This window comes from Haemorhous mexicanus, chromosome 2 (assembly GCF_027477595.1).
Source record: "Haemorhous mexicanus isolate bHaeMex1 chromosome 2, bHaeMex1.pri, whole genome shotgun sequence".
Classification (NCBI taxonomy): domain Eukaryota; kingdom Metazoa; phylum Chordata; class Aves; order Passeriformes; family Fringillidae; genus Haemorhous; species Haemorhous mexicanus.
Genome location: NC_082342.1, coordinates 105,770,053 through 105,797,206, shown reverse-complemented (window position 1 = coordinate 105,797,206; position 27,154 = coordinate 105,770,053). Strand labels below are relative to the sequence as shown.

The 27,154-nt window shown below is 41.2% G+C and overlaps 1 protein-coding gene and 1 long non-coding RNA gene across 4 annotated transcripts in view; one reads left to right on the top strand and one right to left on the bottom strand.

Moving 5' to 3' along the window:
• Window positions 1–18,882, bottom strand: part of REPS2 (RALBP1 associated Eps domain containing 2) — a 94,233-nt gene extending 75,351 nt beyond the window's left edge. Inside the window, exon 1 of one of the 2 annotated variants that reach the window (XM_059839827.1) lies at window positions 18,606–18,882. In XM_059839827.1, the coding sequence (XP_059695810.1) occupies window positions 18,606–18,812 (207 nt within the window). In that variant the 5' untranslated portion in view covers window positions 18,813–18,882. The remainder of the gene's footprint in view (window positions 1–18,605) is intronic. The other variant, XM_059839826.1, reaches the window with a different exon arrangement.
• A 163-nt stretch (window positions 18,883–19,045) lies between these two features.
• LOC132323964 (uncharacterized) overlaps window positions 19,046–27,154 on the top strand; it is a 22,133-nt gene continuing 14,024 nt past the window's right edge. The window contains exons 1-3 of one of the 2 annotated variants that reach the window (XR_009485482.1): window positions 19,046–19,525; window positions 21,127–21,277; window positions 24,330–27,058. This is a non-coding gene — a long non-coding RNA (uncharacterized LOC132323964). Of the gene's footprint in view, window positions 19,526–21,126; window positions 21,278–24,329; window positions 27,059–27,154 lie in introns of those variants that run through there. The other variant, XR_009485481.1, reaches the window with a different exon arrangement.

Here is a 27,154-nt window from a genome sequence, read left to right as displayed (position 1 = left end):
ACTTTTAAAATAACTTATGGTCTGACAGTATTTCTGAATGAAAAGAACTTGCCTACTCTAACTAGCAACAAGAAATTAAAAGTAGCACTGTACGTTTTACATTTTAAAAAATGTAAACTTCCTAATTCTCAGAAAAATTTCCAGTGAGTACAAATTCTTAAAATATTTGCAGAAAAAGTAGAAAATAAAAAGCTTTTCTCAACATGTATGGCAGATACACTGCATTTACCCATTACAATTTCAAAACCCTGTTTGGGATTGATGTTACAAATAATTCTGACTCTCAGCACTGTACTCACCTTGCTGGCATAAAGAGGGTATTTAATACTGACACATAAAATACAGCTTTGAGTTATGCCTATAGATTCAGGCTATCTGGAGGTACATGCAAAACCAGGATGATTTTAACTCTGACAAAAAACAAACTGTGCTACTTTTTTCTCTCAAACCCTAAGAACTACACAAATTGACTGATAATCTGTATGTTCCTATGCAAACAATTACAAAAAAACTGTGACAATTGCAAATGTCACAATGCATTAAGCAGGAAAAAGCATTCAAAATGCCACATAAATAATACAGAGTAACACCAATTTAAAAAAATATTTTTCATAAAGATAACCTTATCCTTAAAATAGCCATGCCCTTTTAGAATTTTATTTGCTTACCTGTATGTTTCATCCTTCCAGATTCAGAAATATAGAAACGTTTTGTTCACAATGAACAGGTCATGCAAAAATGACTCAATTAAACTACAGTTTATAATAGAATTTATTTGTATTCTGTACCTTTCTTTTTAATGTCACAATATTTGGGCACCATACCCAAGCTCTTATTGTTTTAAATCCCTCAGAACTGCTTTCAGAATAATAATTCCCACAACACTGAAAATCTTTGGCACTGTACTTTAATGTCAAAAGAAATTAATTCAAACTGAAAGAATACAAAACCTTTTGTCCTTTTAAACAAGGACTTTTAATGAGGTATATAATTGTACTTATTGCACATCAACAGCACAAATTTAATTCAGACTGCATAAGAATACCAGACTTTTTTTTTTCCCCCCCTTCTTGCAAAAAAAGCTGGAGGCACTTCCACAGAGTATTAACTTCAAAAACCTTGACACTCCTCAGAGGAAACGGATTTTCTACAAAAACTTTGGGAAGGGTTCACCTTGGATTCCTGAGAAAGACATTTATAGTCCATTTGGGTCCCAACCTACAACACAGCCCACAGATGAGGGTGCAGCCTATGGAAACCCAACACACTGAATGAGTCCACATCGGGTGAAACTTGGAGAATAGGCAGAACAAAATGGAAGGTAACAAAAAGCCAATCCTAGAGTTTAACGTTTCTCCTAAGTCTCCTTGTTAAGCATTCTGCAATGAAATTGCTTGCATAGCAATTGCTGATCTTCTGTAAGTCTTGACAGACATATGAGATGCCAATCATCCAACTTATTTTACTTCCAAGAGCTTCATATATGACTTGTTTTTAAAGGAATTAATAAGAAATATTTCCAGCTCAACAAGGAATTTACTGTGAATTCATTTCCTTCCTGAGGGATGACTTTTGGGGGGGTTGTGTGAGTTTTAATCTTAATTTTGGGGTTGTTTGTTCAGTTTGGTGCCAGTATTTCCAGTTGAGGGCCCTTTGAACACTGGGTGCTGTTATGAGGCTTTTATTTTCTGGTCCACAACCAATGCTGGTTTCAGGGACAAGACATGTACATGATCACACAAGGAAGCCACTAACAGTAGTATGTTTTTAAAACTAGAACTTAAAGGAAAGAACACAGACACAGGTGAACACACCATACAACACAATCCCCCATTTCAACACGTGTAGAAACTCCAGCTCTGCCTTGCTGGACACCAACATGGTTTTATGAACCTCAAAATCTTCATGAACTCTTAAAGGATTAGCCCACTGGGGCAAGGAGACAGTTTTGGGGCAGGCAATGACCCCAGACACAATTCAGTGAAGGACAATAAAGATCCTGCAATTGGTTGATGCATTTTGACTGTCTTGAGGGCCAGGATCAGTTGTTGTAATCAGCAGAGTGGACAGTGCAGCCTCATCCACAGGGAGGACCTCTCCTGGCACTGCAGCTGCCCAGGGCCTTTGAAACCACACCAGTGTGCCTCAGGCACAAGGGACTCTGCACTCAGAACCCAGAGGAAAGCCACAGTGGAATTCCCACTTCTCTGAAGAATCACTCCCATATGGGCTTTGTTCTTACATACAATGTCACCATTTGCACTGTTTTCTGTCTTACTAGCAAATGCTACCTCAAGATTCTTGATGAAAAACTTTCTCTGCTTGCACTTTCCCATGACAACTTGCAGAAATGTCCAAATGTAAATGTCAGTTTGCAGCACTAAACTAAAAGGAGGCATGGTAGCAGTAGGTTTGAAAAAGAAGAGGAATAATCTGTTCTTTACACAGGATACAAACAGCATCAGGCTTAGAAACAACCCAAAGATAAGGCAGCAGTAGAGTCCATTACCTATAAAAATTGAAGAGTTAGCACCAAGGATTAACAAATTGCTCAATACATGGCAATGGGATTTTGCTACAGGCATGAAAGGCTATTTAGGGATAGTCCAAGGTCCTTTCCATGCTTGTAGATTATTCAGCCTCCTGTAAAAATGTGGCTGATGCTATCACACCATACAATATTCTCTCCAACATTTCTCAGAACTTATAAGCTTTGGTGTCCATTTAGTTTGAAAGAAGGGCAGAGGTGTCAAGAAAAGCATTTCCCAGACCATGATTTTCACAGGTCTTATCAGGACTGCTGATGCAGCTCAGCCCCTTCTCTGTGCTGACACAGCCATCAGGTGTCACCAGCTGTTTCTGAACCAGTTAATGTTTCTGCTACCCCTGGCCTATGAAAAGTGCTAAGCTGTGCTCCAGCTGCCACTTGCCTTTTCCCTATGAAAAGGCAGCGTGGAAGGCCAGGAGCAAGGGATGGCAACCCAGGGGCAACTGAGGACACAAGTCCCAAGACTGAAAGACAAGATTGTGTCCACTGGTCCATACCTCAGCAGCCATTTCAAGAAAAAAGTACAGAAGGATCACAGATTTTCAATGACACCTAACATCTACAAAAACCTCAGACATGTTTTTACTGATTATTCTTTGTTTTATTCCCTGTCATACATTGAAAAGTGAAAATTACTGGGCAGCTTCTCCTATTAATGACCAAACCCTCTTCCTTTTGTACACTAAAGGGATCCTTGACCACTCCATATTCACTGGTCTTCCTCCCTACCAGCTTCTTGCTCCAAAAGCAGCAGAGTCAGTCATGAAGTGAAGAGCAGAGGAATATCCAGACCCAGCTGAGCAGGGCTACAGGGATGAAGGTGCGCATTGCCCATTGCTTGTGTCCTGCTTCTCAGAGGAAGCTCAGTCCTGGCATTTTCAGAACACGCACAAACATCTCTCTAGACTGGGGAAGCTGGTTAAACACAAGCATACATCCTCTGAAATTATTTTGCATTCCAAATAGTCTTTCAAACAAACCATGACACAAGCACTTTATACAGCTCAAGATCTAAAAACACATTTATAAAGTCAAAAGGTACATAGTCAAGGTAAGTTTGGCTCATAAATAGAAAACCTTACATAATTTTTTCCAGGATTTAGTATCAGCAAAAACATTTCTGCCATGAAATGAATGGTGGAGTTTGTTATTTTTAAATTCCACTGGGCATAGTTGTGCTGGTTTTATACAAAAAAGTACTTTCCTGCAATGTTTATACTTAAACATTTCTATAACAAAAATTTAAAAGTAAGACAAATGTTGCTTCCAAGTAAGGAAAAACAGACAGCAGAGGAATAGTAAGAAATTAAGGAATGTCTATTACTCATATTTACTCATAATAAAAACCACTGATTTTTTTTAAAGATAAATAAATTTTAAGTACTTTCAGAAGGTTCCAAAGTCCTCTTAATTAAGGATGAAATAGATATGGAGGTAATTAATGAGATAGATATACCACAAGAGAAATGTTTTGCAATAAGACATAATCTTGCTGCAAAGGAGACTTAAGCAAGCAGAAGAATTTCCTGCACACCAGCACAACTAGGGCAGTTCTTTCACCACAGGCAGTGAAACCTGCAGTTAAACCAATGCTCAATGATCTAGACTTCTTAAACATAGCTGAAGAAATTAATGCCACCTCACACAAACAAGTGAGGAATGAGCAAATGGCAATGATGTTGGGTATTTAATTTAGAAGTAGCCATCAAAAGCAATATGCTGAGCTGGCCCACTGTGTGTGAGGAGCTCATTTCCTTATTGTGCCAAGGAAAATCTACCTGTTCATCTCTATCTCTAATATGAGACATCACTTGGGGTCACTGGGAACCTGGGCCTACATACAATTAAAAAAAAATAAATAAAGGGTGGGGGGGGAGTGGGGAAAGGAACAGACATTCTTTCCAGCTCCCAGGCAGATGGCAGTCACAAAGGCTGGAAACACAGGGATAAAGAACTGGCACAAAAGGAACAAGAATGGTGCTGGGGCACTTTGTCTTCAGCTTCATGGGGAATTAGAGGGAATTTATAGAACAGAGAGCTCCCAAAGCCCTGCAGTGATCAAATGGGGGTGCAGGTGCAGGTCATCCTGCAAAGCACTCCATGGGCAAGGTGTACCTGCAAACAGAACTCCTGGCAAGCCCTCAGGGGGCAACATTAAACCTCTCAGTGGCTGTTGCCTACTACATAGCAGAATAAATGACATCTCCACCAATGTCCAAGCACTTGCATTTTTCTTAATGCCAGAAAACTAAGGAAACCAAGGAGGCGATAGGATTCAGCTCTAGTTTCAAGGAAACCTTCTCAAAGTAATGCATTTTAGCAAGGCATACAATTAGAAAAAAGCCCTATGTAAAGCTGACAAAAAGAACAAGAACGCATCCCTTCCGTTTCTCATCCCTCTATTTATTTATTTCCTGGCAGATGCAGAGAAGTGCTGAACCAGCAGCTCTCTTGGCTGGTGGAAGTCGCCAGCTGGAAGCTAGGGGAACAAAGAGCAGTGCAGGTGGAGCCTTGTGGGAAGAGACGGGGGAGCAGAGAGGGGCACAAAAATAGCGACACAGCAGATATGGAGACACTCTCCTGTCCCTTTGCTCTTCTCTGCTCACTCCTACAGTGGGGTTTAAAATGCTATTTTACAGTAATTTTTAACCTCATGCCCACAACACTCTTTAGAATCATAGAATCATTTAGGTTGAAAAAGACCCTAATTGAGTTAAACTGTTAATCCAGCACTGCTCCAGGGACGGTGACTTGACTTCCCTGGGCAGCCTATATCAGTCAAGGAGTTGTCTTCAAGCAGCAGAACCAATAAACCCCAACTTTCTCTAGACCCTTGACTTGAGGTGACATTCCTATAAGGATTGGGCTCATTTCCTTTTGGAACGTTCCTCTCAGCAGCAAAATTAACAGGCTTTTCTTTCACCAGATGATTTAAGTCTTCCACATAACTCCTAGGTACTCTTCAAAGTCTCTCAATTTTCTTGAAATTTTGTTGAAATAGTTAACAAATTCAGAAGTTATTACAGGCCTGAATTAATAGCATCATTGCAAAGCCTCACCTCTTTCGAAAATCTGACCAAAGAAACCTCAGCCCAGGACATAGGAAATTGACAAATTTTAGATTACAGTAAGAAAGGTGAGGTAGAATAAGTAGTAATACCTTTTTTTTTTTTTTTTTTTTTCTGAAAGCACACAGCTATGTAGGAAATAGCAAAACCTTTCAGGAATATAGGTTTGTGGTTAGTCATATAGTGATAACAGAGACCAGTAGTTGATAGGTCATTGCTAGCAGGAGATAAAATCTTGAATTGAATAAAGAACGGGGTGACATGTTAAGCCAGCCCCTGATGTGAAACCAGATGAGGGATGCCTTTTCTGCAGCATACATTGCACATTCAGAAACTCAAAGGTGTCTTCAGCCATTTGACCATTTAATAGTTAATGAGACTGATGAGTGTTCACACAAGGATATAAATAGCCTTCATATTCTCCTTGCAACCTTGGTAATAAATGAGCCACTGCTGCTACAGAGGGGTAAACTGAATATTCTATTGCAAATAAGTACTTCTGGCATTGTGCTTGCAGCAGTTCTAGATAGACCATAACAAAAGGGGAACTTAACAGAGAGCAAGACTATCATTAAAAGCATTGACAGAAAATTCTAAGAGAAGGGAAACATCATCAGCAGCAGAGCAAAAGAAACATTTTATATTACATAGTACTGAAAAGCCATTTGAAGTGAAACATTTTTAGGTGTTAAGTTTGGGAAGTGGTCCACTATGGCAATGTGTTTTACCTTATGATTCAAACACACCTTTCCTTGGAACTACACAACTCCATTATGCTCTTTCATTATAAAACTATCACCCTGGCCACCTTAGAGCAATGGTGAAATGGTTTTGAAATAGCTTAATATTCTTCTACAAAGGAAAGTTGCTGTACAATGTTTTTTGCAAGACATGTTGTCTTGAAAGTGTCATCAGGAAGCAAAGCAGAATTTCAGGTATTTAAAGTTGGCCCAAATAATTTCACTGCTCCAAATGAAGTTTTTCTCTGTAGAGTTCCATATGACCCAAGCCACTCAATGAGACAGTGCTGGGAAAACTGCAGAAATGCTTTCCTGGGCCAATGCCAGTTTGACCATAGGATGGTCCCACAACTCTCAATTTAGGACCCTAAATATTACCAGAATTCTCCATATGGATGTGAAACAGGAACACATAAAGCTAGATAGTACTACTCATCCACTCTGTTAAATGTATTTCACATCTACAGCTCTTGACACATCGTTCCTCTTTCTTTTCATTAAAATGTGAAACACCTATGTTTGAAACTTACCTTGACCAACTTACTAGAAGGACTATAAAAGTACTATCAAACTATATAGTAAGGGTAAAAGAAAAAAAAGAAAAAAGAAAGAAGATTCACAAATGTCTCTTTTACTTTTGCCCTTCTTGAAGTTTCCCTCACTTAAGGTCCATCCTTCAGTACCTGAACAGAAGACCTTCATTCCATTTCCAGAGTAAACTCTTTTGTTGCAGGGCTTAAATTCAGTAGTTATACTGGAACAAAGTGCCTTGCTAGACTTAACTAAAGCTTTACCTCTTGCACACTTCCCCGGCAATCAAATATATGCATAGTAAGTAATGCAATCTAAAAAGAGCTAATGAGTATTTCCTATGGAAAAATACTCCTTTGGAGAATATACTCCTCAAGGACAGTCCTGATTTAGACTAGATCAAATAAAAGATATAATTACTATAATACAGCTGTGGGTGGAGGAGGGGGAGGAGAGAGGGAGAAAGAAAATAAGGCACAGATAACTTGATGTAAATAACACTAAGAATTATTTTCCTGCTGACATCAGTATTGCCCAATGCTGCTCTTTCTTTTTCTGAAACATTTGCTCTGGCCAGTGAACCTGGGACCTGTCAGGCTGCAAGGTAGCAGGTGCTGTAACATCATCAACCCCAGGCTCCCCATCCTGGTTCCTTCCTCTCACAACACTCAAAACATGTTTTGACAGACATGACTTCACAGGTGTATTATTTTAGAGGTATACTGTGTCTCCAGAATGATAATATAGTGCTGTTTTGAAAAAGAAGTCCATGGCTAAGCAAGGGTAGCAGCAGGGTACAATACAATTGCAAAATACCCCAAGCATACTATTTGTTACAGGGGTACATCTCCATCACACGTCAGGCACAGACAACAGAAAGCTCTCTTCATTTCTAACTCTGGCAGCACCTCGTGAAAAACTCAACCTAAAAACTGGCTAAGATTTTGGCTCCAAAATTGGGGTTGTTTTGGGGAATTTTGAGGGGTTGTTTATTTGTTTTGGGTTTGATCCTTCTCTTGCTGTTGCCAGGCATTGCAAGAGATTACCCAAAGGCTCTGTAGGAAGCTTCAGATCTCAGCAGAGTTTTAAACCTTATGTTATCTCTCTTTAAAGGTCACTGGATTCTAGCGTGTTTCATCTTCCTTTTGCAGCAGACATTTATATTTATAACCTGCTCATCACCATGATACCTAAAGCATCTAATAAAAACCAGAAACAAGCAGCTTCCTGGACCCTGCCTTTTATTACTCAACAACAGAGAGCAGCTGTTAACAAAATAATTGAGTTTTATTTATTTTTGCCTTCTGATCTCCTCCCAAACCAGAGAAGACCCAATAAACACTGGCCACCAGGATGACTCCTTCAGGTTCCTCCAATCTCCTTCACATCCACTGCTTGCAGTGACATTCACTGCTGTCTTGCTGTTACTCATCTCCTTCAGCCTCAGATGAAGTCTTTGTTCATACACTCTTCAAAGGGAAAACTCGTTTCAGTCTATCTATTCTTTATGCTTCCAACCAGCACCAAAAGGAATCTCCTGCCAGTACCAGAAGCACAAAAAGCTGCTGGGATGAACTTCACAGCTACCAAACCCAGAAAGGAACCCAGCCAGTAACCCAGACATCAGCCCACCATGATCTGCAGAAATGTACTACCTACTTTGGAATAGGCTTGTTTCTCCTTCTCATGCTTCTTAAAAATGGTATTACTGTATAGTAGGTCCAAAGGAAAAATTGTTTCCATTAATACTGAAGTCAGAGTTTACAGAAGAGACAGCCTGAACACAGGGGACATGTCCACGTAGCTAAATAGGAGAACGCTTCTGGCAGCTACAATTACTAGGTCTTCCACAACCTTCAGCAAGAAAAAGTTCATTCTTCAGAGGTTTAAACATTTGTTTCTTGCTTATCAGAATGGGTTATGGACAACTCTGCATGACAGATCTGACAGCTGGTGTCTCCCTCATTCTGAAAGCAGTGACATTTAAAGTTGCAAAAACCACTGGAGTTAATACACAGGAAGTAGCAAACCCCACATGAAAAATGTGAGAAATCCTCCCCAGCTAGATGGCAGCCACTGGATCTGGTGATCCAGTCATCTTGAACCAGACTAAATGAAAATACTGCAACATCTTGAATCTCTTCCTGGAAAAAAAAACCCAAAAAACAACCAACCAAACAAAAAAAACCAACAAACCAATTCCAATGAATTGGATTCAAATAAACCTTTCAAATTTTTACCAGGAAATGAAATGGGTTCTTTCCAGGTCACCTTAACACAAAGGTACCACAGAGTCCCATGGAAGTTGTTTTGATGTTCCACACCTTTGTGGATCCTCAGCAGGTGACATCTCTGAGGCACCACAGTCTCCCCTCTGAACAGGCTGCCTGGCCACCACCACTTCTATCTGTAAGGGCAGAATTAGTGAAAGGAACAGAAAGGAACTACAGGTGCTGCACACGAACAACCTCTTACCCAAAATTCATGTGTTTAAGGTGTCACAATGCTTCAACATCCAAGCAGCTCAAAGCAAAGTGTTTTGATTTAATTCAACAAATTACAAGTTTTTAAATATTTCCAAAGGAACTTCTCTTACAAACGTCATTAAATTTGCCCTAGATGACAGGAAGAAATTCTGGCATTTCCCATAAAACTGCTGTTCTGGGTTTTGTTCTGCTTTCAGACAAAATCAGACCTAACTAATACAGAAGTAAACAGAAATTCTGTGACACATGATGTCTTTTTGCTACAAACAATTCCCTTACAGACATATCTCCCACTCCATCAAAGTATTTTTTTCTCAAATGAGCTTCTTTCTTCCATAGTAACTGTTACGTGATTTTTTTTGGACTGGCTACCCCAATAAAACCTTGATGCTTCCTGTACCCCTCCTGTTTTATCATATTTGGCATGTTTCCTGAGTTCACTTCCCTAGTGCTTACAACTACAGCAGGTCCTTTTAAAGGCAATGCAGCAAACACAAAACATTATCTTCTATAGCTGTGCAGTTATCTTAATCAATAATATTTATTAAAACCCCTCTTTAGTTGACAGGTATGGACTATTTTTATAAGGCTGAAGAGCTGTCACAAGTTTTCTTAACTGAAGGTGTGCCCTTGTTGCTAATTCCATTGCACGTGGTGTATGCTGAAGACACTTCCTGCCCTTCCTTGATCTTATATCCCGTTTACTTCTAGTTAGAATCAGCACATCTTTTGGAAAAGCAGGTTAAATTTTTTCTCTTGCACACCACTAAACCAAACACTAAAATTATCACTATTTCACCCAACATGTTTGCACCTTATGTGCAGAAATGCATCCTTCTGTCAGTGAGAATCTACTTACTTGTGTCCAAACCAAGGGTTTGTCCTCAATTCAGCAAAAGAGCACAGGATTTCAAAACAGCAACACTAGAGGCAGAGACTACACTGTCTCCAGTGCCTGTGCACAGCATGCCAGCATTGATGGCACATTTTTGACCACAATTTATATTTGCAATTATATCTGTACACAATAAAGGAAAAGTAGCCTGTGGCTATTAAAATACACAGATGTTCTTATAAAGACTGCAATTATTCAGAGGAGGGAAAGTAAAAAAATAATTTAAATACATACAGCATCACACAACTGAGTTTTGGCCCCCCTCCCCTTTTATTCTTATTTTTGGCATTTGGGATCTCAAAGTATTTCACCTTTTACTGCTCCACTGCTGTTATTGTTCATAACAAAATAATTCTGACTCTGTTTGTTAGCCCACAGCAGTCCCCCTGTTTTGCAAATGATTTGTTTTGTTCTGAATACCATCATCTTGGCTTCCATAGGACATCATTGTGTAAATTATGCCAGAAGTAAATAATGCATGAAATGTGAAATGTCGCCTATGCCAAAACTGATCTAATGTTTCTCGGTGTGGAAAGAGAATTTAAGAAAAAGAAAGGATTAAAAAAAAAGGTAAATTCATTTGAAAGGCTCATGCCAAAAAACCACTTGAAATTTATAATCATAATAATAAAGCAATACTACAGACACTTGCTATCAGAAGAAGAATACAGCTTCATGACTCATATCAGAGTGAGCAAGCAGACACCATGTTCAGACAGTTTGAATTCAAGCTCAGCCAAGTGTTTCCCATTAGCTGAGACTAAACTTTCAGGGCCACCAAGCCAGTGGGAATTATGAGGCCCAAATCCAGCACTTTATTATAGCTTGGCCCAAAGGAGCATCTCCCCACCCCTTCCTGACAGTGAAGGGGACCAACACAATCCTGCATATTCAGACTGGATATGCAGGAGGACTGCAGGACTGGAGGACTACACAGGTGCAGGGCTAAAATACTAGAACCAGTATCTGCAGATTTTTTGGATGGGGGAAAGACTGCAGGGCAGAAAAAAATCCTACAGACATAAAAAGTAAAGCAGAAGAAAACACTGAAGATGTGCTCTGGTAGTCAAGCTATCAAAAGTTACTCAAGACTCCCCTTTTTGCAGGCTTCACAGTGGTGAACATGGGGCACTCCTGTAGCTCTGCTCAGCAATGTGTGCTCCTTGTAAAGGCCTGCATGGCTCAAACAGGCACAAGGGATGGCTGAACAGGCAGCCACTGTGTAACCTCAGAGCGGTTCTAAGCAGCCTGCTCCAGACCAGAGAGTGCCAGGGCACAGAGGAGCATCTTCAACACCCCCCTGCAAATGTACCACCCAGTCTGAAACAACTGGCAGCACCAGGTGTCTGAACTTCAGGGTTTGCAGGGCAGATTTTTGGGAAAAATACTTAAAACATTATTTAAGTCCAAAGATATATGACCATAATTTCATAATTATCTAGATAAAGACCTGTCTTGTTAGTTGGTCATCATTAAAACAAGACTCCTATGTTTAAAAAAATTACTATAACAGTTTTGCTCTTCCCACAAAGTAATAATTTTAAATATATTTGAGCAACCACATCACCTAATAAACATTTTCTTATTTTATAATAAGAATTTATTTAATTATTGTATAATAATAATTAATTTATTCTTAATTATAATAAGAAATTTGCTCTATTATAATTGTTAAAGAGACACACCTACTTGTGTGGGTATGTATGACATATGCAAAGTTAAATTTAGCTGAAAACTGGAATTCCTCTAAAAATACAAAGTCTACATCTGCTAAAAAACCAAAAGCTACACATTTCTCATATATACAAAGATTTGGAACTTTATAAACATGTTTTGCCTTTTAAACACTTTCATAAATGAAGAAAATATAATTTGCAGCTAATGATTTAGTTGATTATTTCTGGTCACTATGTCCTACCAGATCACAGAACTAAAGGATCTCATCCCACCACAACTGCCTCATCATCATATCTAAAAGGCAGGAATAAAAAATAATAATGAAATTTTTAAAACTAATGATAAACAAAAACAAGTTATTCCAAACAAAGTTCTCAGTTGTATGCAGTGTCACCCAATAATGCTGCTGGATACAAGGGATAAAGAAAATATTCCCGCTGTTCAGGAAGAGGGGATTACTGTATGTCCACAGTTGATTTTCTACTCCAGCAACCTTTCCTAGTTAATTATCCACTAACTCAACTGTTAAGCTGTTTGACTGTCTCAAAAGTTGAACTAGCACATATGGCTCATTAATGTTTTATTTTACCATTCTGTTGGCATGTTTAGATGTTAATATGTTAATACATCAAAGAATCTTGCTTTACAAATACTATATCAGATGTATTTCTCAAATCCTAGTATTTTAAATTTAAATAGGTCATTTTTCCTGACTCCTTGCTCAAGAAATGCTTGTTCCATCTTTCATTAATCTACCTTGGCTAAGTTTTTCAGCTCAGCTAAATTCATGTTTTCAGACTTTATACTATCCCTCTTTCACAGGGGGTGTTTGTGCTAGATTCAGCCACTGAAGTGAATTGTGTTCAACATCTCCTTTACAAAACAGACTGTGGCAACATCATCAATCTGTGTATAAACATCACAATACTGACAGCAGATTGCTGTAGATATACACAAGACTAGAAGAGGTTATGCTCAACTGTTTGGTCAATCCCACTGCACTTATGTTAGTACCATGACAAAACCACTTACTGAAAACATAAAAATGAAAACCATTCTTCATTGTCCCCACTTCATACTGCAGCAACCTCTCATGAAGAACGTTAACTCTTTTTCACCCCAGTAGATCTTCTTCCATCATCCCTTTTGTATTATATGAAATCACTGGCACAGCAAAGCATTATTTTCTTGGCAAATTCAACAATTAATTGACACTTGGCTGTTATGAGGGTTAATTACTGAAGGCTGCAGGCCCTGACCAGACTAATTCTGACCATCCCATTGCATGTCTGTGACAAGCAGGTCTAAGAGTCTGTTTTACAGTGTGATTTGAAACATACTTGGAAGGAATGGCTTCTACAAATCATCTACTGTGTATGTCAACACTAAGGCACTCAAAACTACTAATTTTGTAAGCAGCGACTATGAAGTGATTGTTTACATGATAAAAAATAGTTTCAAGATGTATTAAGATCACCATTTTATATTTTTTAAAGGAACACAACAGCAAGATAGCTCCAGGTGAAGTTTTACCCTTTACTATGTTACAATTTAGAAATTTTTTTAGTAACAATACTACTGTAGCTTTTACATTGGGTTTTTCATTTTTCTACTTACATAAACACAAGTTTGCTTGTGATTCTAGAAAGGCAACAACAACTTAGGAGATTGTGGTCAGAAGCACTGACACTGAAATGTCAGTTTCCCTTTCCTCCTCTTGCTGCACTGCTTACACGATGATGTACCATGCTTGTTTCTTCCTGACTCAAAGACGTCAGTAAGATGCAACTTCTCTCTAACACCACTTTTTGATGGAGCAACTGTTCACTCAGCAAAATCACACAGCCAGCACAAACATAATGCCACGTTCTGTCAACAGCTGCAGCAGAGTGAACTTTATTTTTGTAAGTAACATTGAGTCCAGACTTTCTTCACTCAAACAGATTGTAGCTGCTGCAGTTCTTTTCCCTTTCTGCTTGTTCGAAGCAGACTGTTAGCTCCACCCCAGCTATCATGCAGGTAATAATTTATACTTAGGGAATTAAGAAAAACAAATTTCAGAAAGCCAATCCTTCCTGGCATTTTTCCAAAGAAATATCAACTTTACCATTTTTTTTCAGTCGATTCACACTTCTGCTTTTCGAACATAATACTGCTAAAGTGTAGAGTTGTAGCTATAGAGACAAGGCACAATAAACACAAGTTAACTCACGAAGTCTGTGGAAGAAAAGCACGACCGTTTGTCTGTGCTCCCTATTCACAGTGCTGGAAGGAGGGTTCCAGCTAAAAAATGCAGTGTCTGTACAGCTCCAGCATCACACAATTAGTACTTGTCATCCTTGGAGCTCAAAATAACACAGTGTGTTCGTTTGCAGAGGAAAGAATGCGTTTTCTTAAGAAAATTGGATCTCTGTACTGATAGTGCCAAGTCAACAAACAAGATTAAGGTTTATAAAAGTGAGAAGTAAAGATACTGTCAGACAACCAAGTGAGAATTAATCAAATAAGCTGGAAACTAATGAAAAGAAGTATGCATTTTAGTGTAAATCTTGAGTCCAATTCTGCTCAATTTCTTAAGACAAAATATTTAGAGACAATAGTAATGTCAACAGACAGCAAAACTAGCACAAGATACCTTGCCTTTGCTTATCAGAGGGCAGTGACTCTGTAAAGCATTATTTTATCCAAGATGCCTGCAGACATCAGCCCATTTTTAGCTGGCACCCACAACAGACACACTTGTGGGGTCCCAGACTCAAGCAGTAGATGCTGTATGTACTTGCTGGTGGCCAGCTTCAAAACAGGGTCACAAATCAACTGCCCCAAATGAGACAGGGCAAAGCAGACACTGTCAGCACCTGGCACAGCTGTCAGTGTGGAGTACTGACATCCCAGTGCACTCAGGGAGCATAATCCAACAGATCCTGCAAGGAATAGGCCCAAACCCCCAGAGAGTTTGCCACACATGGCCACAGAAACCTGTTTTAGTCATCCACTGATGACAAACAGTGGTGCCTCCTGCCTTCCTCCCACACCTCTGCCTGCCGTTTCCCCCTGCTAGAAGGGTTACTGATATTGATCTATGTAACAAAGCATGCTGTGGGATCACCGATTTTTTGTGCGCCCAATGCGTCCAAAACATTTACTTTTTTCAATTTTTTTTTTCTTTGCACAAATTCAGTTCTTTTCCCCTTTGTTAGGAGCCTAAAGCATAGAGAACACCATTTTCAACCTCATCAACACATACGCATACATATAAATCCAGCAGATGCTGTTGAATTTCTTCTAATTCTGACGCTCTGCATAAGTGCCTGGTGCATGACCAGTCTGCTCCTTCTCCTTCAACATAAATATTGTAAAAAATAAAAACAACCCAGGATAGACCTTTCAGGCAAATAATTACAGATATTTTGCAGACTTAAGTTTAAAGGCTCCCAGTAAAAGATCTGCAATAGGCTTTGTTCAAGTCTAAACACAATCTTAATGGCTCTGTCTTCAACCAAACAATATGTCTAGCCAAAGACTTTGAGTCCACTGGGGAGGTATGATTATACAGTGCAAAAAACCCATGGTATTCTGTCCCTGTCATGCCCTTCTCTGTCCTATGAAGTGTCGGACATTTTTAATTTTAGTGCTAACTGCAACTTTTTTTCCAGAACTGAAAAAACTCTTGCTGAGTTCATTGTTCGATCCTGTCTGTAAGTAAAGCAAAATCAGTACAAGCTCTGCTGAACCCTACTGCCCAGCAGAATTGCTGCTTTTAATGAGCCCGGGTGTGATGAATCTGTGTTCAATCACTTCATTCTTAGCAAGACCCAGCACTCTCGGGTGCACGCCATCTGCTCCGACTGACCCGGCTGCTCTTGGATTTCTTCCATTTATTCCAGCATTTCCTCTTTTGCCACATGCTCTGGCATTCCCTACCTCCTCTCTGTTACCTAGCATATTTCATCCATGTAACTTCTTGGATTAAGCCAACTAACCTTTAAACCAAACCAGACCCTTGCATGTTTGCTGTCTGAGAACACCCACCACTGCTTTTCCCCTAGGAACTGACATCCTAAACAGCACTACTCCATCCAGGATGCACCCACTGATTTTTGTCTTTACAGCAAACCCTACCATTACAGGTAAGGAAGTGGAAGGAGATTTCCTGTAATGCTTGGGAGCATCATCCTGATGAGTAATAAATCAAAGAGTGTAAGGAAAAGCTCCTTCTTTCTCAAAGATTTATCCTTCTTATTACACAAGTACAACTGAAGACAACAGGTTTGAGACTGCCACAGCACTAAATGTCAGTTCTGGAAGCATCCTGATTTGTAAAACCACTCCTCAATGAATGCCTTGAGAATAAAAAGCTGCAAATTGCACATTGCTTACAAAACCATCTATAACTGTCTCTTGCAATAGCCCATGCAAGGCCAGAGAATTGTGTTAAGTACCTTCCAGGACTGTGCTGGCTCTGCTTAGTAGAAATCCAGAATTGGTTTCCAAACCAAATCTCCCCATTTCTGACATGAATAAACTCAGCATGACCATTTCTCAGTCGGTCAGTAGGGATGCTGCCTGTATACAAAGCACTAAAAGATGGAGATTTTAAAAAGCATTAAAAATACCTGAAAAATTTTCACACTCAAAAATTATTTCAAAGAAAGCACGTTATCTTGACATAAATGAGCTGTCTTGGGCTAAAATAGGTGTTCCCTGTACTAGCAGAAAGTGTATACCAGGAATCTCTGTGAATTGCTCCCCTAACTGACAGAGCGGTAGGATTTTTAATGTGAGACTATTAAATTGCAATTTTGGAATACAGTAAGACAAAACATCAGAAAAATATCTCAAATAACATTGTGGGATTTTCCCTATTAAAACATCCCCATTTGCAATTTATTCTTTTTAACTCATTACTTTAATTCATTTTTCCTGAAGTCTCAGTAAATGTAAGAATACCTGACTGGGGTGGGTTCTGAGGACAGGCACACCAGCAGTAGAGCAGAATGCCACTGTGATTAGTGCACTATAAACAAGAGGGGGAGGGAAGGAAGGAAGGAAAAAGAAAAACAGACCCAGATCCCACAGGCCTTATTATCTGAATATTCCTGAAGCCAATTACAGGCTTCTTTGTGAGTAATGTTCTCACCACAGCATAAATATACCTGGAAATAATCTAAAATAGTTAAAAAAACCCCAGAATGTCAAACCAACCCACAAACAAATCCAAAAACAAAACCCCCAAAAACAAACCAAAATCAATACCTCACCATTTCCAGGCTTAAATCACACATTAGTACCAAAACGACCCTGAAAATAAACTATGATAATAACATAATGATAAATTTCACTTAAATGATAGGGTAAGAAACTACATAGCTAAAATATGAGGTTTTTTCCATACTTCTTTGAAAAATTAAGTGGCTATTTAGATAAGCCTTTTTATTTGAAATTAAATGTCCTGTTCTTCCTCTTTGCAAAAAGAGGAAAGAGGAAGAACACTCCTGGTGCTGTATCAATGCGAAATCTCTACTTTCACTGCTCCATTCACCTGCAAGACCAAGGTCACACTGTGGCTCAATATAAGGTAGTAATATAGTGCTTGGTAAGATTTTTGTTTAACTGATCTGGTAAAGAGCACAAGTAGGAAGAAAAATATCCTTGAAACACCACAATTTTCATTCAGAATCCACTGCATAATACGAATTTATATAACCCTTTAAGAGATGAGCTGCCAGCTACCAGGACAGCAGTGGAGCTCAGTATCTTTGGGCAGTGCCTAGCTACATGACCTCCATTTCATCGTAACTTTTTCCTGCTCGATCAGTAAAAGCTATTGAAGAACAAAATTCCTGGAAATAAAAGTTAAATTAATAAATAAATAAACAATCAGGAAGTATTAGGCAACTACAGTGTGTTAGTTAAATTACTAATCCGCAGGTGGAGAAGACCCAAGTCCTGTTCCTCCCTGTTCCTGGGAACTGGCTGGCACAAGCTTTTCCTCAAAAAGCAGGAGGGCTGCGCCCCACAGCCCCTGTTGTGGACCACTTCTGGGGCTCTGCTGCTCTGGCGGGGGAGAGCCCCGCACTTCACACGTTGTACTCGCGCTCAAGAACTGACATAAAACACCGCAACATCATTCTACCCGCGGATTTTTTATCCACTGAAACAACATTTAGGGAAAAACCCTCAGTGGTAAAGCAGGAATTTAGCACATGGCACGTCCTTTCATAACACTGCTTTTATGACTTTCGGGGCCCTTTTGAGAAAGGCGACGGCACTACCGACCTGACAGGGAGAGCCCGCAGGGCGGCACAGAGCGGCAGCGAGGGGCACGGCCGGCCCCTCAGAACCGCTCAGAACCGCGGAGCGCCGGCACTGCCAGCGCCTGTCTGCAGGAGGCAAGCGGGCACGGAGCAGCCCCGGCATCGCCGCTGCGGGGCGGGACCGGCCCCGCTCCGCTCTGCCCCGCCGCCGACAGGGCTGCGCCTCGTCCCGGCCCCGCGGGCAGCGCAGGGCACCGGCCCGCCCGCAGCCCCCAACTTCCCGGCGGAGGCAGCGCCAACCCCTCTCCCGAAGGGCTGCGGGAGCAGGTCCCGTCCCGCACCCCTCAAATCGCCCGCGCCCCGCAGCTCCGGCGGGAGCCGGACCGGACAGCCCCCGACCCACCTGGTGCAGCGTGTCCGGGGGCAGCTGGGAGGCCCGGAACAGTTCGCCCACGCTGCTCCCCCCGGCGGCCGCCTCTGGGGGCGGGCAGCACCGCGAGAAGAGCTCGGAGTAGCGCTGCTGCTCGGTCTCGCTCAGGGGCAGCAGCAGACCCCCGGTGCCGGCGGCAGCAGCAGCAGGGCCGGACCCCCCCGCCGGCCCCTGCTCCATGGCGGGGCGGCGCAGGCAGAGCCGCTCGACCGGGCAGCGGGTGCCGCGCCGCCGGGGAGCGGGGGGACGGCCGGGGGGACGGGCGGTGGGGCGGGAGGTGTGGCGGGGGCCGGGGGCGGCGCCGCGCTGCGGCGGCGAAGGTGCAGTCCCCGCCCGGTGAGCGCCGCGCCGGCTCCGCAGTGCCCCGGCCGCCGCCGGCGGCCCCGCCTCTGCCCTCCCCGCGGCCCCTCCGGCTGCCCGCCTGCGCTGCCGGCCTCCCGCTCCTGCCCCGCTGCGGGACGGCGCTCACGGCGCTCAGCAGCGCGCGGGCTTCTCCCCGGATCCTAGAATCACGGAATGGCTTGGATTGGAAGGGACCTTAAAGAACGTCTCGTTCCCACCTCCCTGCCGTGAGCAGGGACACCTCCCGCTGGACCAGGCTGCTCAGTGCCCCTTCCAGCGTGGCCTTGAACACTGCCAGGGACGGGGCATCCCTCACCAGTAGCGTTTTCAAAGTACCACCTGCTGCTGAACGTGCCTCGTGGGCACCACTGAAAAGAAATGGCATCATTCGATACCCTGCAGTGAGTCCTAATCGATTAGCCATGACGGTTTGAAGGAGAAGCATCTCACCGTGTTCTCTCTCTAGTCTTTGCTTTAACGTGAAGGGCATTGAGCCCCTTGTTCGTGGAGACGAGGTTCCTCTTTACTACTCCTTTGTCACCAGTGACATTGTAAGTGTTCCCTTTACGGGTCCAGCAACACCTCAAAAGTCAGGCAGGTCACCACCGAGGTGGGAGGGCTGGGGATATCTCAGCCAGGAGGTTGTTTGTGTGTCTCATACTGTTTTTTGCAGCCTTTCTTCCCAGCAGTTCTTTAGGGAATTTCAAGGAATAAGCTAATCACAGATATATACAAGGTGATCCTTGTAAATATCTGTGACCCACAGAGGAGGCAACAAATTCTCTTCACAGCAGTTTTGGTGCATAGACATGGCCTGGCCCAGGAGAAAACTACCTCCTGTTTGTTTCCATCCTGTACCATTAGCAATGTCAGACCAGCATTGTTACCTGTGTTCCTGAATGCAAAACATTTGGGAAGTCAATTGCTTTAATTTTTATATGATTCTTTTCTATTAATTCAGAAAAAATATGAAATCCAAATGTAATAATCTTACATTCTAACAATCATTTAACAATACATTTTTAACATTTGTAACAATCTAACATTTTTATTAAAAAATAATGTTCAATTTACGGTCTGTAAAGCCAAAAAACAAATTACTAGCTTGTCACTTCTGTTCTTGTTAACCAAACATTGTTACCTCTTTTTAAAATCTTTTTTAAGCTACTTTTATCATCTTCACACCACATATCTTTGCCTCCTTCTCACTTGCACAAACATGCAAACTCCTAATTCCTTTAATCCAAATTGAAGATCTGTTCCTGCCTTCTCAATGTGTGGAAAGCTGAATGGGTTGTTAGATACAGCTATTAGTAGGTGAATAATTGGTACATGTGTTTAAGGACAGAGTTTTATGGAGAAATCTTTTTTCTTTCAGGGACAGAGATTGTCATGGTATTTTCTCATTTTAAAACATATTTTTATGCAGGAGGACAAGACTATTTCAGCAACAGAATCTTGTAGCCCAATTTAAAGTAGCAAATACCTGTAGTAGCTCAAAAAAATTTAGCAAGTCCCCTTGAGTAGGCTCTGCAGAGCAGAGAGTGAATGACCCTCTGGTCAAGGGACATCACCTGGAGAGTCCTAAGATGCCACTGGCCTTTTCCTGTATCTCCAGCCAGGTACAAGGTGCTGCTCTGAGGAAATGGTGCCAGCCATGTGGAGAGGATGCAGGACCTTATCTAACTATTGCCACATTTAACTATATGACTCTCATGATAAAATATCTTCAACCTAGCTTATGGAAGAAGAGCTGGCTCTCATGAGAACTTGAACAGGAGATATGTTATCCTGGCAAGCAAAAGAAAACACTGTGATAATTGTGCATTTTTCTGTGCCTGAAAATGCTCTTTTGTAACTGGCCAGCTCAATACTTGGGATGTCTCATCACAACGAGTACGCCCTTTGCCAACACTCCAGCAGACACCATTTGATCTTGGTTGATGTATTAGCCAATTCTTCAAAGTTTTTCTAAGGTGGAACCTGGCAGGAAGATTTTTGAAACACACACCATCCAGAACACAATAGTCTGTTTCACCAGCCACACCTCTTACTGCCAACACACACAGCTGCTTTTTTTTTTTTTTTCCTCATTTGGACATTTTTCTCTTCTTCCTTGACATTTAAAACTTGCATTCCTCTCTCCATACAGCCCACTCTCATCAGAAGTTACACAGTGGCTGTGTTCACAACCAGTCTACCCCAGTGTTGTTATCTCCAACGTGTCTCCAGGACATGAAAGAAGTGAACTACCATAAGCTGAGAGTGGAGGCAGGGAAGTCCATGCCTCTTATGCCTGCAAGGTACGTGTGAGCCGAGAGGTGCACCTGGTGTGAGCTGACCACCCCTTTGGGGAATACAGGGGGTGGGTGCTCAGGTGTCTGCCTGCTCCCTGCAGGTGTTCTGCACTCAGCAGTGCCAACCACACCGACTTACTCTGCTGCACCCACTCCTTATGGGGAGTTCCAACCCACCCCATGTGCCAGAGCCACTTTCTGTACAGTCCAGTGGGCCCTGTTCAATGACATTTATGGCCTTTGTGTGCCTTAAAGTTCTTGTGAGGGTACATAAGTTCAGACTATGAGGCACTTAATGATAACAAAAGCCATACAAATATCATAGGAAGAGATATTCAGCCTTCCTGTTTACATGGAAGTTGTGACATCACTACAGGTCACAAAGCTTCCCTACAACTAAGAAATGCTGCGTGTCAGTATCAGAAACTGAACAAGTATTTATTTTTTGCTGGAAAAAATAGTCAGTAATGTAAACTGAATTGAAATCTGACTTATCAAACTATGGCTTAGATCTGTGTGTGGTCCTCCTTCCCTCCCCACCCAAGTAGTAATGCAATTACTTCCTCTGAAGTCAGCCAGCAGCAGTCCTGCAAACAATTGTGTGATCACGTATGGGAGGGAGACAGAGGTTGTAATAAAAGAAAAAAAAACAACCAAAACAAATACTACTTCCAAAGATGTGATAATGGAAATAACAGTAATATGGATGATAGGTATATTTTTGTTCAGGGTATAAATTGTCATGTGTAATATGACATAAAGCATAACCTCCAGTAAAAAAATTCTGCTAATATTTTAGTATTTAGGAGATCCTGGGAATTTTTATTTGAGCAGTACAAACAAACACTAGTCACTCAAATTCATGTGTTATTTCACAAGTCTTAGGGTTGAGGTCATGTCAGACTTGTCTTGGCCCAAAAGGCATGAGATCTGCATTCCAGCTGACAGTGGAAACACTCCATGTATATCGCCAAGTAAAGCTTTGGAAAGTCATGCAAATGGTTGGCTGGAAAACTGTGATTTAGCTTTTCCCAAACCAGTTCAAGTGAATCTCACACACTGTTCCTCATACCAATTCTTTTTATTTACCTTCTTTGCAAAATCAAAGAAGACTTTGATGGCAAGCAACTGGTGGGGCATATTTCCTGACTGGTATCAGACATGCTTGGAATATACTTGACAGGCCTGATGTTTAGTGTATAGATTCAGCATGCAAATACTCATATTCTTCTTTGCATTGTTGCTTACATGAAGAGATCCTGTTTCTAAGAAAAACAGGAGAAATTCTCAATGAACTGTACAATTTGATTCCCTATTCTCCAGCTTGTTAACACCTTTAATGCATGAAAAAGACTAAGAAATAGTAACTGTTTTCTACTCTGACCAATTCACTGTTTTCAAAAATTAGATGGCATCATAAAGTGCACATTGTGGAAGATGCAATTTCTGGCAGGTTGTTTGTTTTCTGTAAGCAATGGAGTACATAATGGAGAATCAGAGTTTGTATCACAAAATATTTTATAAATATCCATATATTACTTAGTTGGGAAGAGAGGAGGGAAGGAGGGAAAGAGGACCACACACAGATCTAAGCCATACTTTCATAAGTCAAATTTCAATCCAGTTTACATAACTGACATTATTTTTTCTAGCAAACAATAAATACTTGAATTGTTTTGATTTACTGGTATGTAAAGTTTCTTGGTTCCAGGAAAGCTTTGTAACTTAAAATGATATTACAACTAGATGTGTTTAGAGAGTCTTTATAAATTGTCCTTTTATGAAGATTTATGCATATAGTATGAGCTGTAGTTGCAGAAGGCAAAGCCCATGCATACAGTGTTGTAAGAGCAAGGACAAAAAAAGTACAGTGCTTTCCAGAAAAGTACAGCCACATTTCCATTGATTTCCACCACAGTGCCTTCAGTTTACTCCTTTTAAAGTAATGGCTTCATGTGAAATTGAAAAACAATTTAGGTGCATGTTTGTTTTTCGTTTAATTTTAGTTTTGAAATATCCACTTACTTTTGTATTCTGCAGAAGCAAAAGGTCACTCAACAAACAAAGCACTAGAACATGTTGTTCCTCCACCATTTGTCCTTCAGCTTAGGAAATTCAAAAAGACTTCAGCAACTATTCAAACACCAGGTTTCACCCAGAACACACCAAATCTTACTCTGCAAGGTGATCATTCCTAAAGGTCCTTGAATGCCTAAACCAAGAAATGCTGCCAGGGGAAAATCTATGTAATCCCGGCAGTCCCCCACAAAAAAAAAAAAAAAAAAGAAAAAAAAGAAAAAAAAAGTAAAAAGTAAAATAAGAACTTATTAATGTCTTCTCCCATACACACAAGATGAAATGTACAACTTGCAATATATTCTGAAAGTTAACTCTATTCTCATGGACAGGGTGAGCAACACATGTTAGGCAGAAGGCACATGTTCTTTCTTCTATAAAGAACAGATGATAATTAAAGAAAATCTCTTAGTGCTTTGTATGGCAGCTCATGTACTATTGCTTGTTTCTTTTAACTACCTGTTACTGGTAACCACACTCCTAAGAGAAAAATAATCACAGAAAGGCACAGAGATATTAATCACTGCAATGAAGCCATTTATGCAAAGCAAAATGCATATTTTCCATTTGAAGAAATAACAAGTAAAAAAAAAAAATCACTGTACATTTACTCATCTATGTGTCCTGCAGCTAATGTGCCGCTCAAAATTTTGCCTTCAGACTTGGAAACAAATTCTAATAAGTGTTCAGTTTTCAAATAACCTATTGACCATAAAGGGTTTTCAGTGCTGCTACTGCAGTCCCAAGTTTCCTATGTAGTTTTGACCTAAATATGTTCCCTTTCGGGCAAATAGTATATGCCCTTATGCCATTTTCCTGGTTACATTTTAACATAGCAAGTGGTCCACCTTGTCCTTCAGTTAATCCATGAACTCAATATAAACCACAAACAAATCAGCTGCAATTCACTCTGGCTTCTGCTGTTAGTACAGACAGTGGAGATAAACCAACAATAAATTCTATTTATGACTCATTTTCCTAGACCAAAACCAGCTACAACAGTGCCATTGCAGCTGCAGAAAGTATCGTGGGAGGCCTTTTCAGCAGGAGTGTGCACTGTGCTGTAGAGCTTGGAACCTGCACATGACAAAGCTTTTCATTCAGCATCAGCCTGAGAAGGGCTGTACTGTCACTGCATGGCTCTTTATGCCAAAGGCACGGTAACAGCAGCCAGTCCTGCAACGTGATAGCAGCCTCCAGCTCCCAAATCCCCCGTGCCAAGATGGAGAAAGCCACAGCGGTTCACATTCCCCAGCAGCCAGAGCTGCATCTCCCTCACTTCCAGCGGCCTGCCCTGGCCTCACTGCCTCCTCAGAAGCTCTCACAAAGTGGGGTTTGTGGGAGCTGGGCAGCTGTGCCTGGTGCAGGGCAGCAGGGCAGGGCTCAGGAGCATGGATGGGCAGGTGGAACAGCTCCGAGATGTGCCAGCCACAGCCCAGCTGCAGAACCACTCTGACACTGTCATGTAGGAACCTCCTTTCCCTTCTCCCTCCCCTCTAAGTTCACAACAGATACTTGGGATACTGTTTTCAAAGAGAAGAAACCTGAGAGACCTGAGGTGTTAGTTTGGATCAGGCTTTTTTTCTCAGCAGTACAGGAGAAGACCTTCTCGTTTTCTAGTAGAGCCCTCCCATAGCAGGGACAGCCTTGGACAGTCAGAGCCCCTGAGGCTACAAACAGGAGATACACAGGAAAAATAACACAGACCACAGCTGGCCTCTCAGTGTCACTGCCAGCCCAAACATCACCAGCCTATTCATGGTCAGCAGCCAGCAAGCAGGGGAAGGTAGCACAGAGGTAATTCAGTGCCTCTCTCCCACGTGGAAGGCTGAGCTGCAGAGTTGAACACAAGAGATCCCACATGGATTACACAGCTTGACCTCGGCCACAGTGAAGACAGAACCCAAATGGTTTTTGGCATGGTCACAGGAACAGCTTTCCCCTGGGAGCCTCTTGCAGCTTAGAGCAAGATGGTCTCCCCAAATCCCTCTTCAAACTATGTCTCCTGCTTGCAGACTCCAGGAGGGAATAGAGGTGGCTGACCCACTCTTCACAGGGTACTGCCAGCTTGCTTCTTAGCTCTGGACCAGCTTCACTGAAGGTATTCTTAATTTCCGGCAATATGAGAAAATATTCTTTGCAATATATTAAAGTCGTTCATAGATTTGATATTGAAGTATCTAAAGCCACAATTTAAAATAGGAATAGAATCAGGCCTGAAATAAAGGCTGGTCTGTGCATATAGTTTTTGTGCTATTGAGCCAATATCATGTCAATTATTATAAAAATCATATATTTTTAGTTACATGTGTTCTTATTGCCCATATTTGATTGGCAAAGACGAAATATTGTTAGAGTACTATTTGCTTTGTCATTTATATACCTTCAGCATTTTTACAGTGTAAGAATTCCAGGCAGTTGACAGCTGACATATTATTATTCAGTACAGAGATGAGATATTGAATCTCATCATGGTAAAGAAAAGTATGTGCAAGAAAGCTAAATTAGTCTTGTGTCTGAGCAGTGTATCTCAGTGAGACTCAGAAAAGTGTGGTACTGCTCCTACCTGTGCTACATTTGCTCTGCAGCCCTGCAGATTATTGAGTAGTAGTAAAAGGAAACATTTTCCAATCATACTGCAGTCCTGTGAGGTACAGGCAATCTCCTGTGAGATATAGTCAATCTCTTGTGAGATTGTTGGGCACTGAGATGTTCTGAAAGGGTGAAGGGGGTCAAATATAAAAAAAAAAAAAAAAAAAAAAAAAAAAAAAAAGAAATACATCTCTGCATAGGCAGAGTTCAAGCTCTCTTCACTGGTTCAACCTGCCTCCTGTCTGAGCATTACCACTGAAGAGCTCAGATTTGCATGCATGGATCCTCCTGGACATATCCTGTGTCTCCCCTTGCCTGCATGGATCCTCCTGGACATATCCTGTGTCTCCCCTTGTCATGAAGCACTGCAGGACAAAGCAATAGATGCAGCCCTTCCTGTTTACTACTCTGGGTGTGGTACATCAACTGCTCCTGGCCCTAATATTAGAAAAACAATTGGAATTGGGCCACAGGATGTGTAGCTACTCTCTTGTTCTTGGTCAGTTAGATGTTTACAAATATTTCCTACAATACCATTCCAATTCTGCTCATAACTAATATTTCATTCTCTTCTGTTCAGGTGCAGGAACAGTGCAGTGAAATTCAGGATTAGTTCTGTCCTGAAAAATCCCAGCTAGAGACAAAAGTTTTACAAAAGATTGCCATTCTACATTAAAACTTCCACGGATGTCTGGTCGTTTTGCTTTATCAAGCTATTAAAAGTGTCCATGTCTTGTAGCCTTGCAGGAACCTCAAAGGGATCAGGTGAAGCATTTCAAACTAGGATGGCTCAAAAACAAAGCTCTTGTTCCTGTAATCCCTGGGTTTGTAGTGAATATGTACCCTCCTTCCTAGCAAGCAGACAAGCATTTTTGAACAGTTGTATTTCTGAACACTGTTGTACTTAGCACTTAGTTTAAAGAATAAACATTTGTCAAGACTTGCCTTCTCTAAAACTGTGCATTTAAAGGGAGGAATATTTCTCATGCATTGGTTATAATTTAATGAACATGCCATGCAGTTAATTTGAAGGAGTAAGAATTGTTCAGATATCCTGGTTTGGGTTTTTTTTGTTTTGGTTTTTGGGAGCTTTGATTTTTTGGTTGGTTGGTTTTTTGGTGGGAGGGTTGTGGGGGTTTTTTTTGCTAAGTTTTGGGTTTGTGATTTTTTTTTTTTGTCTTTGGGATTTTTTTCTTTTTGTCTTTCAAGGTAAAT